Raw genomic sequence first — 12,500 nt, forward strand, 5'->3', positions numbered from 1 at the left:
TATTGGTGAGTGCTCCTCTCCAGATGGAAATGAGGTGTGTGGGAGGAATGTAAAAAAAGAGACGCGTTCGAATAAGGCTGCAGGGCATTGATAACATTTAAGTGTGTGTGTGTGTGTGTGTGTGTGTGTGTGTGTGTGTGTGTGTGTGTGTGTGTGTGTGTGTGTGTGTGTGTGTGTGTGTGTGTGTGCTGTCAGCGTGATGAATTGCAGCCACTGCTCTCCCCTCCCTAGGGATGCTCCCTGTCTGCTAACGGGACACTCTGACAATGACCCACACACACACAGGCACACACACACACACACATACACACACACACACACACAATGGGAAGACGCCTCTGTGAATAGCAGATATGGAATTGACAGAGCTCTAACACTATGAGCACTATGAACACCTCAGTGTGTGTGTGTGTGTGTGTGTGTGTGTGTGTGTGTGTGTGTGTGTGTGTGTGTGTGTGTGTGTGTGTGTGTGTGTGTGTGTGTGTGTGTGTGTGTGTGTGTGTGTGTGAATGCCTCTGTTAGCTTCTGTGTGCGTGTGTGGTCTGATACATTGGTATCTCTTCTTGCATGTCTGATTCTAAGCAAGCGTAGTTCTTATAAAGTGTTCTACGCAGCTTCCAAGGAAGCTTTCAGATGGAATTGGAACCGGACACTCTAAATTCTGCGGAACACCATCTGGGAATTCACTTCCTGCCGGGGGAAGCTGCCTGGTGCTGCCAGCCAATGAGACGCTGCCTTGCTGCCTGTCTGGGCCAATGGGAGTCTGTGTTGTTGGCTGGTCATGCAGGCCTGGCCTATCATGCTCTCACGTCATGAATAATACACCCAGCATCACACACCTCCATGGAAACAAACATATACATATACATATACATATGGATGGCCTTCACACACACACACACACACACACACACACACACACACACACACACACACACACACACACACACACACACACACTCGTCACACACCAGCTGTGCTACACCCCATCCCCTGAACTCACACACCAGCTGCCCAACAGCCTAGCCACAGTTCAGACACACACACACACACACACACACACACACACACACACACACACACACACACACACACACAGAGTGACCCGCGCCTGCACTCTCAGACAGCCCTCCAAGGCCAGCGTCTGCTCCTGCTGTGTGACCTCCACACACACACACACACACACACACACACACACACACACACACACACACACACACATACACACACACACACACAGCACTCTCGTCCGCGACCCCATAGACAAAACCATTCTTCCCCCTTCTCTCCTCTCCTGTCCCCACACCCCCCCACCCGCCCCCCAGTTCCCAAATGGCTTCCGAGACAGATTTCTCCAACCCCCCCAACACACACACACACACACACACACACACACACACACACACACACACACACACACACACACACACACACACACACACACACAGCTGAAGACATGGCCACCAGTCACAGAATAACACAATACTACATAGTACAACACATCACAGCACAGCACAGGACTATACCACAGTACAGCACGACACAGCACAGCACATCACAGGACAGCACAGCACAGCACAGGACAGCACATCACAGCACGGCACAGCACAGCACAGCACAGCACAGCACAGCACAGGACAGCACAGCACGGGACTATACCACAGTACATCACAACACAGTACAGCACAACACAGGACAGCACATCACGGCACAGCACAGCACAGCACAGGACAGCACAACACAACACAACACAGCACAGCACAGCACAGCAGAACACAACACATCCCAGCAAAAACACAACATAATGCAGCACAGTGCAACACAAGACGGCGCTGCACAGTTCAACAAGACAGCATAATGCCACAGCACAGGCCAGCACAGAGTCGAGCTATAGCACAGGCTGGCATGGTGCACGTCACGTCACGTCACGTGGCTACTATGGATTCTGTGAATTCCTGCCGGATCCTATTTTACTATCTGTTAGATCCCAGGCGGTCTGAGGGGATCCTGTTTTAATGTACAGTAGGGGAGTCAATAATAATCGATATGTATCGATGCATCAATCCCACGACCGACGATCGAATCGAACCATATTGTATCGGGGGGCATTCTTAGCCCTTTGGAGAAAGCCTATGTTATAACCTTACTAGTAATGGCTATGACTTAATCTGTTACATGTAGCCCTTTAATGCGCGCTGTACCTCCAGTGGCATGCTGTAATAGTCATTGAAATGCAACTACCATAGCACTACAGTACTATGACACAACACAGGCCCTTCAGTAATGCACCACGACTTGGTCATTACCATACTGGTAACAACAAATGTATAAAGCCGCATCTTAAGGGGTTAAGGTTGAGCATTTTTACCAAATAGTGAATAGACTAGCCGGCGACCCCATCTGCTATAAGAGGCTACGTATGGAAAACAATCGAATCGCTGGCTGCCCAATGCCCTAGGTCCATAACATAATTTAGGTGGAAAAGTCATTGGAAAAAAAATGAATCGAATGGTATCGTGCCGCATTCTTAAGTATCAAAAATGATCTAATCGCTGCCCTCGATATCAAATCGTATCGTCGAGTAGGCTGTGATTTACACCCCTAATATACCGTATGTTAGGAAGATCCCAGTTTATGATCAGCCCGATCCCCTTTCACATACACTAGATCCCAGACCACTCACTGGAGGCATGTGGTGTGTGTGTGTTTGTAAGCGAGCATGTGTGTGCGCGTGTGTGAAGTGTGTGTGTGCTTGTCTGTTGGTGTGTGTGTGTGCTTGTGTGTTAGTGTGTGTTAGTGTGTGTGTGTGTGCATCTGAGACGGCCAGACACGTAACACTCATCACTGAAAGGGAGAGGTGTGTCTGACACAACAGCAATGGAATGGGGGTGGGGTGGCTAGAGTGTGTGAGAGAGTATGTGTGTAAGAGTGTGTGTGTGAGAGAGAGAGAGAGAGAGAGAGAGAGAGAGAGAGAGAGAGAGAGAGAGAGAGAGAGAGAGAGAGAGAGAGAGAGAGAGACTGTGTGTGTAAGAGGACTACCACTAGCATACTATAGTAGACTGATTGAAATGTGAGCCGTGTGTGTGTGTTTGTGTCTCTCTCTCTGTGTGTGTGTGTGTGTGTGTGTGTGTGTGTGTGTGTGTGTGTGTGTGTGTGTGTGTGTGTGTGTGTAGTGTAGGGAAGTGTATGACAAATAATGAATACCAAACAGGGCAGACGGGCAGGCACAGACACACAGCACAGACAGACTGGCAGACAAGCACAGACACACAGTACAGGCAGCAGACGGAGGATGACATCATGACATATAAACTACTCATCAGACAAGACTCATCATCAAACATGGACTCACACATCACACAGCACAGAGCACGGCACCACAACATGGAATACATAATACAGAACACGGAACACGAAATACAGACCACAGAACACGGAACATGGAACACAACATGGAACACAGAACACGGAACACATCAGAGAACACAGAAAAAACATCAGAGAATACAGAAGACAGCGTCTCTGCACTGTAGTGGGAATTCTGTTGGCCTAGTTTTTTTTATTCTAATTATTTGTTTTATCTTAATGATTTCATTTTCTTTGACTCTTAATTCTTTCTTGTTTCCTTTCCTTTTACTTGTATTTTTTGGGAAGCACATTGCATTGCACCTGTGTATGAATTGCGTCATACAAATAAACTTGCCTTGCCTTGCCTTGGGAATGCCGTGCATTGGGAATTCTGTAAATGCTGTAGTAGGCCTTAAGGAATGGTGTACTGTACACTACACACTGGGGATGCTGAAGGCCCTTAGGAAAACCATGCTGTGTGATCTAAATGATCGGCCTATTGATTCTGTACGAGCTGACTGCCATTGGGAATACAATACCATGCAAACCACACACTGGGAATAACATGAGCCATTGGAAATACCACACACTGGAACCATTGGGAATATTATACACCGTAGACCAGGAATACCCTGAGCCATTGGGAATATCATACATAATAGGGTGCCAATACTGTGAACCATTGAGGAGACAATACCCTACACATGGGAAATATTGCATGACATCATCCGTGGGGATATCAGGCAGGCACACACAGTACCTCACACTGAAACCATTCTGCAAATTATATTTTACACACACACACACACACACACACACACACACACACACACACACACACACACACACACACACACACACACACACACACACACTTCTCTCCCAGTTTATTCCCCGCAGCTGTCTGTAGCAGATGTGGTGAGGGCACAGAGCGCTGCATGTGGCAGCACACAGACATGTATATAGCAGTAGGCTAGCTAGCACTCACACACAGGCATGTTATAGATAGCAGTAGGCTAGCTAGCACTCGCACACAGACATGTTATAGATTGCAGTAGGCCATGCTGTACTGAATAGCACGTGGGTAAGCTAGCCTACAGAGTTCTACAAAGTAGAAGTAAAAGTTCTCTGTGAAATGAAAAAAGGTGAACTGTGTAATATTTTTAGTAGTTTATTTCCAGAATGCATGCAGCCCATTAACATATGTTACCTTTTTCATGAACAATTACCACCACCATCAAATTCTAAGTATTAATTATGACTGGGAAAATTGCACTTTATATGAAAAGGGGGATCTTCTACATTGTAGATTGATATTTTGCATTTCCAGAAATATATTTTTTTGGCAGCAAAACTTACTTCACTTTTGTCATACTAGTAATTGTTAGTTTATTACTTAGTAAATATCCATGAAAAATATCAAATTTGGCAACAAGAGGCACCTTTAGTAGCATAGTTGCAATACCTCCTCTGGCCACCATCCTACGCAGTGCACCTTTCATGATGTAATTGTAGGGGGTGCTGCATGGCATTGGCACAGTGCATGGCACCAAGTCCCCCACATAGAGCTTTCATGCCCATGGGGACCCAGGTAAGAATCCAGCCTGGGTCATTGCCCAGCCCTGCCCCATCTCTCTCTCTCACTGGTTTCCTGTCTCCATCTTCCACTGGCCTATCTAAATAAAGTCTACATTGCTAATATTACCCTGATTATCATCGACATTCAAATCTCTTCGACACTTGGTCTGACCAAGAGCATAACAATTAACATTTCCCAAAGGCATGGTTGACCCGCCTCCCTTGGTTTGCTTATGGTTGTTTGCTTACAGACAAAGTGGGAGGAAAGATTTTCGGGAAAGTACTTGCATTGCTCTTGACCTGACAAGTTGCAACGCTGAAAGTGTTGCGTCACTAGGAGGGCACAGAATGGCTACCTAAATATGCCCTTTTGAATAATATATAATATACAGTATAATGCCTTGTAAGTAACTCTAGTCAAAGGTGTCTGCTAAATGTAATGTAATGCAAATAAAAAATATGTAATTACTATGCTAGTACATGATCTTAGTGTACACCAGTCATTCCACTAGAAGCCTACTTCTAACCTATTTTTACTTTATTCATCTCTGATTTAGATCCCTGAGCAGATGACATGTGGGTTAGCTGTGTCCGGTGTGGTGAGATTGGACTAGAATTGATGCAGGGCACCTTTGCCACGCCACCGACCCCACCTCTCACACTACGCTCTCGACCTCCATCTCACACTCGCTGACTTTCTCAACCAGAGACGAAATGAGGAACGAAATCTGGTTTACCACCGCTCAGTGCCCCTCTGCATTCACCTTTTGCCCGCTCTCTCTCTATCAGTCTATCGTCAGATCTCTGTCAACCCTTTCTCTATCTCTACACATCCCAACAGAACAGTCATGTCTCCATCTTCACATGCTCCCCCCCCACCACACACACACACATTCACTTGCCCTTGTGCAGCTAGCCTCTTACCCCTACCTCTGGTATGTCCCCTTTCTCCAACAGTGGTTCTACCCATTTGGAAGCGAGATACAGGCATGGGGCCCTTATAAATGTTTTTTTTTGCCTGTGTTTACCATGGAGGGGCTGAAAGTTGTGGGGGAGTTACAGTTTACAGTAGGTCGATTTATTTGGTGGGGCCTTAGGCAATTGCCTAATCTGACTAATTAGTAAGACCGGCTAGGGCCCTCTAACTGTTATGTTACTCACGGTGCATCTTGTCACCAGGCTAGGCAGGCAGCCGCTTGGGCCCCCAATGCTGAATAATAGCTCACACTTTGCTGCAGGAGTGGCACATATCTTCCAAATGTGCTCTCCTTTCATACATTCGCTTGGGGCCCCAGCTGGAACTAGAGTCGCGGCCCTAGAGGGTCGATTAATTTGGTGGGCCCTAGGCCATTGCCTACTCTACCTATTCGTAAAACTGCATCCCCTCTCCCTGTAAAGTTACTCACCCGGTAGTTGTTGTTGTGGTTGTGCTTGTGTTTGCCCCCGGCGGCGGCTGCTACTGCTGTCTCGTATCTGGCCTTGATCTCTCGCAGGACTGCCTGAATCTCCTTCCGCTCCTGCTCTCCGCAGTCCGGGTCCGGCAGCAGGTAGGCCCGCCAGTTGGCCGAGTCGAACCCCCAGTGGCAGGTCCGGTTCTCCAGGCGCTTGTGACTGTGCACCACGAACTTCCTCGGCGGGAACACTAGCCTGCAGTCCAGGCACTGCACGCACGCGGCCCCGGGGCTCGTGTACAGCTCAGGCACGAACAGCCCCTTGCACTTCCCGAAGCACTCGTGGTAGACTTTGAAGCTCTTTTCGGTGCGCTCCAGCGAGATGCTGCCGGTACCGGACAGCTGCTTGTCGGTGGCGGCGCTGCTCGGCGGGTACGAGCCCCCGTAGATGAGCGCGTTGCAGAGGCGCTCGGCGTCCGTCTGCGTGATGAGCCCGCACGAGGGCGCGGAGAAGGGCAGGATGCCCATGACCTTAAGGATCTCGAGCTGGTCCGCGGTGCACCGGGAGCAGTAGATGTGCAGGTCGTCGCACACCGCGTTGATTTGCTGCAGCGAGAAGTCCCGCAGCACCGTGTTGAGGACCTGCGGCAGGCACAGGCGCTTCTCCCCACCGACCACGAAACACGAGATGGGCTCCCGTTCCAGAACAGTCTCGCACCTTTCCGTGGAGCGGTCGGACGGGATGAAGAGAGGTCCCGGTAATATCACAGGCGGGGTCTGCTGCTGGGCCACCGGGAGCGCCGCCAGCACCGACCCCTGGCCGCATTTGCCATCCGCCTTGAAGAGCATGTCCTGCGGCCAGCGGGCGGAGAAGGCCGCCGGCCCCCCGAGGGAGCTCATGGAGCTGAGGTGGAACTGGCGGAGAGTCCGCTGGAGCCCGGGATGGGGCTGGAAGCTCGCGGAGGAGGCTGACTCCATGTTTGTCCGCGAGGAGAGCTCAAAAAACTTATGCAACCCAAGCGACGCGACTCAGAACATGTAAATATTTACGGAACAAGAGGGGGAAAGCTTCAGAAAAGTCCCGTACCAAAGTGCAGTAGTCGCTGCTCCATGTCTAACGCGAAGCGAAGAGAGAGGGCGTTTAGTTTAGCAGCGGCGGTAATCCATTTACCGTGCTTTAGCCTATAACACTCGCCTAATCACAGACACACAAGAGTTTCAGAGTCCCATTCCCGACGAAAAGAGAAAAAAATCCAACAAATCCAGTCTTTCCAACGCCCGAAATAATAGTCGACTCGGCAACACACGAGCCTCAAACGTCCTTCGTAAAAAAAGAAGGAAAAAAGTCTAGCCACTGCGCTTCCGTGGCGGCTGGCTGGGCTGTCGTAGGCTACTCGAACGAGTCTGAAAAAAATCTATGCGCCGTAGTTTAGAGGCTGTCTCGCCCTCTCTCGAGACTCCGCTTAGAGCGTCTGCTGAACTCTCTCTCTCTCTCTCTCTCTCTCTCTCTCTCTCTCTCTCTCTCTCTCTCTCTCTCTCTCTCTCTCTCTCTCTCTCTCTCTCTCTCTCTCTCCCTGCCCCCTCTCCTCTCCCTCCCTCTTCTCTCAGTGTTTGTTTGTGTCTGGTTCAGTCGTTGAATCGCGGCCAAGAATGTGACTGAGTCCCGGCCGGCTGTTCCGTGCGCTGACGTCCCTCCCTCCGCGCACGAGGAGCAGCTGCACGAGCTGAAACTGTGGAGGAAGGGAGGAGAGAGAGACGGAGAGAGAGACGGGGAGAGAGGGAGGAAGGGAGGAGTCTGGCGCAGGGCAGACAGGCTAAATTAGACAGGAGTGGAAATGGACTCAGCCAGGGAGAGGGGGAGGGGGGCAGACTACAGACTGGAGAGAGAGAGAGAGAGAGAGAGAGAGAGAGAGAGAGAGAGAGAGAGAGAGAGAGAGAGAGAGAGAGCAGACTTCGAGAGAGGGAGGGGGAGGGAGGAAAGGAAAGAGTGGGGGAAAGAAGGAGAGAGAGAGAAAGAGAGAGAGAGTTACAAAATGGGATCCTGTGTGGAAGTTTAAACATGGAGGAGTGCAGCTCGGTCAGGCGGAGAGGAAGTCGATTTCCTGTGCGGTACAGTAGCGCCGCTTGAAATCGGAGTTTTACTTTGACAACTTTACAGAACATTTGCGAACCATCTGTCGAAATTACGGACCAATAGGCCTACACAAAAAAAACATATAGCCTATTTAGCGTTTTATAACAATAGTTGTAGAGAGTTAAACATTTACGCAGCGCAGGGACGACGTTTAGTTATTTCGGAATAGAAAATCAACCCCTACTCCTAAACCACACCCAGTAAAATTGACATCATATACCATTTAAACTGGCACATTCAGTTACAGTTGTTGAATGACGAAAATGAAAATGCGTAAAGAAAAGAAATTATGAATAGACCTATCCTGTAACTTTCCCATGTTACATAGGCTAATTAAGGGTTTATTAGGCCTATACAAAACAAGTTTTCACAAACAAACAATCTACCAACTGACTGCTTCTATTTCCTCTACTTTCAAAACCAAATTGATAAACACTGCCCAGTATTATCAACTTTTGAAGTTGGTTATAGCAATATTATTTAATTAAATATTGCTATTACAAAATATATAATGCCCCATTTGTGACACAAGTAATTTAGAAAGCTAAAGATAATAGAAAAGACTGCTATGTAGAGTGCTGAATTGTGAAATATTTTAAAATATAACCATAACCATATGTTCTCCCTGAGGCAGGCCATATCCTGAACCATCCACTTGTAGCAACTGTCAGTTACTGAGTCTCCCTGGACCCTAAAAAGGAAGGACTCATCTAAGACGCTAAGCTGTCTAAGAAGTAATCTAGAAATGTACTTGCTAGTGAGAAGTGAAAGGGTAATCAATGAGCCTAAAAATGTCCCTTAAGAGTTATGTAGGCTACCTATGTAAAATATACCTGTTAAGCACATTGAGCTGCATGGCTTGTATGGATTGTGTCATACAAATAAAGTTATTATTCCCCCCCCCCATCACACACACACACACACACACACACACTTTATAAAATTCCCCCATGTGTTTTGGTCTGGAGAATAGAGGTCAGTGTGCCCCTCCTACTGGTGAGCTGGTGTCACTGCATGAGGCTGTTCCACTGGACTACAAATAGGTCACTGTACTGCTGTAGGCCTCCTGAGCAGCTTTTACACATCAGCACCAGGGGAGGGCGCTATTTGGCCATTTAGAATAAAAGACGAATTGGTTGTAAGGGCTATAAATTCACTTTTTTTTTTTAAATTGGATACTTTTGACCTTGGAAAAAGTATGTTCCACTGAATTGATGAAAGTAGATTTTTAATATGTGATGCAGAGGGGTTGAAGGATGAATATAATGTATGAACCATTACTATTGCAATTTGTTTTATGCTCTGTTGCCATAGATTTATCACATATTTCAGTACACATGATCTCATTAGCATATTTCATCATCATATTTCAGAAAACTTGCAATACAAAAATTGTTTGTCTGAATGTGAGTTACCAACTGTGAAAGTTTCAAATGAATATGTCATAGTTTAAAAATGTACCCTACTCACCTTGTATCTCCTATAGGCCTATTGTCTCCCAGTGGAGAAATGAAAGGGAAATCTGCCAAATTTGACCCTGAAAAAAGTATGTTCCACTAAATATAAAGCTGTAGATTGTTAATATGTGATACAAGGGGGTTTAAGAATCACTTAAAAGTAGGAACCATTAATATTGCAATTTGTCCCGGGTTTGGGTCTTTTTAGAGCTAGATTGGCTGGCCTACAAGGACTCCCTGGCTGAAGAGTTATTGCAACTCAATGGGACCACTTCCTGGTTAAAGAAAGGTTAAATAAAAATAAAAAGGACACAGAACTGAGAACCAATGTCCAAGGAACTCAGAACACCGGACACAGAACTCAGAACCAAGGACACAGAACAAAAGACAAGAACACATGACACACTCACAACAGAAGGCAAAGAATACAGGAAATGATCGGACATGTTTTAATGACCATAAAATGAATAACAAAGTAATTAATGTGGTCTGGTAAAACCAAGCTACAGTGCAAGCACATTATGTTGTTACTTTGTAATAATATACTTAACTAGATTGCATTCTCGCAGAAAATGCTGGAATGCTTGCCTTTTGGGGCAGAGCTGAGCAGTTTTATGTGATAGGCCTATAATTTGAAAATCAACATGGGACCGAGTGGGATTTGAACTCACAACCTCCATATCTCTAATTCAGCACCTTTACCACTGGGCCAAGCAGCTGGCTGTCATAAGCATTCCAGCAAGACAATATCACATTGCATTGAAGAGCTCTACAATAGAATTCTAGAATTGTAGTGCAGGTGCTCGTTAAGAATAGAATGTTGAGAGAATGTGACAGTTGAGATGGAACCCTTTAGTGAGTGCGTTTATATGCAGTTCAGTATCCCGAATATGAGGCTTATCCCGGTTATGATCATATTCGGGATAAGGCGTTTATATGAGCACAGAGCGTAATATCCCAGTCAACGTTCTTGGCCGCTATCTTCAAATGCGTGTAGCCTGGATACCAGCGACAGCGTTCTATGGCAAGCCCCTGTATCCGGGATAAGGTGTTTACATGCGGCAGTGTCCCGGCTTCTGTCAGAATACTCCACCTAGCATATCCCGATTTCTCAGTATCCCGAATAAGGGCTTATTCGGGATACTGAAGTGTTTATATGCTCAAACGCTTAATATCCTGTATACGCATGTATTGGCAGGACCTGTTCTGATTCTCTGTATGGCAGTTAATATTGTACTCTAAGGCAGAGAGCAGAATCACAACAGTTTCTAGTTTTTAGCTCGCGGTTGTTAAAAAAGTAAAAAGAATTGGCACATGTCCTTTTTACAGATTGGAGTCATTTATGTGATCTTTCTAACAGTGCTTGAATGAAGTTTATAGGTTAAACGGTTCAGTCAAAAATGGACCTTTTGTGGAAGATGCGCTGACTTCTTCAGAGAGGCACTTTAAAAATGAATAGGACCCAGCCATTGGGCCAGCCCAGCCATTTTTACACACCTGCCATTGAAAAAGTAATGGGAGTTGGGACATGATCTTCATCGTCATCGTCCAGAGCTCGCTAACAACGCTTCAACTAAAATTCTAGGTGAAAGTGATGATGTTTTATGAACAAAAAAGCTTCCTACACTCTGATCCCTAGAGTAGCGGAACCTTCATTCATGAGCATTCTACCATTGTCTATAGGGACCCAAACTTGCACAAAATTGCAGAAAAGTAAAAAACAACAAGAGACAGACACGCTATAGCAGAAGAAATGATCTCCAAGCTGAGCCGATCGTTTTAGTGTTTGAACGGTGTCTCGGAAGCCCCGGAGCAGAGGCGACTCTAGGGTCAGATGGGGCCCCAAGCGAAAATGCAAAAGAATGAACATTTGAACCAAAATCGCCACTACTGTGGTAAAGTGTGAGCTGTTATTCACCATCTAGAGGCTTGGGGGCCCCAAGCGGCTGCCTGCCTTGCCTGGTGGCAAGATGCGCCTCTGCCTAGGAGGAGATCCATTTTCTATTTTTACAGCCCTGCACAAGAGAAGCAAGCAAGCAAGCATAAATTGATCACTAGATTACTATAAGCGTGGCAAGCCCGCTTAATTAAAGAAAGTGTAGGATCTGCTGTTTGTTTCATACTAACTGATCATTGTAGTATAGCGTGGGCCAGCCCACATTAACTGGCAGAGGTGTCAAATGTAAAAGTAAAAAACTAAACAGTTTCAACACAACGTAGACCTGTGTACTTGGTTGAAGATCAGTTGACTCTGGTTGGATCAAGTTTGTGTTTTGTAGTGTTTTTTTAGTAACAACACAGTCCATCTACAAACATCTCATTAGGTAAAATAGACTAAATGGTGTAACGGCTATGTAATATCTGTAAATGTGCTAGTATTGAACTTAGACCACAAATGTACTTTTGACACCTCTGCTAACTGTTTATACTAAACATGTTGATGTCCCAATCACAACATACTCAGAACATTGGACACAGAACTCAGAGCCAAGGCCACGGAACTCAGAACACTGGACACGGAACTCAGAACCAAGGCCACGGAACTCAGAACACTGGACACGGAACTCAGAACCAAGGCCACGGAACTCAGAA

The 12,500-nt window shown here is 46.5% G+C and overlaps 1 protein-coding gene across 1 annotated transcript in view; it reads right to left on the minus strand.

Moving 5' to 3' along the window:
- The window catches only part of skib (v-ski avian sarcoma viral oncogene homolog b), a 32,084-nt gene extending 24,269 nt beyond the window's left edge, over positions 1–7,815 (minus strand). The window contains exon 1 of the mRNA XM_063216696.1: positions 6,333–7,815. Within this exon, the coding sequence (XP_063072766.1) occupies positions 6,333–7,295 (963 nt within the window). The 5' untranslated portion in view covers positions 7,296–7,815. The remainder of the gene's footprint in view (positions 1–6,332) is intronic.
- Positions 7,816–12,500: the final 4,685 nt, after the last annotated feature.

This window comes from Engraulis encrasicolus, chromosome 14, assembly GCF_034702125.1.
Source record: "Engraulis encrasicolus isolate BLACKSEA-1 chromosome 14, IST_EnEncr_1.0, whole genome shotgun sequence".
NCBI lineage: Eukaryota > Metazoa > Chordata > Actinopteri > Clupeiformes > Engraulidae > Engraulis > Engraulis encrasicolus.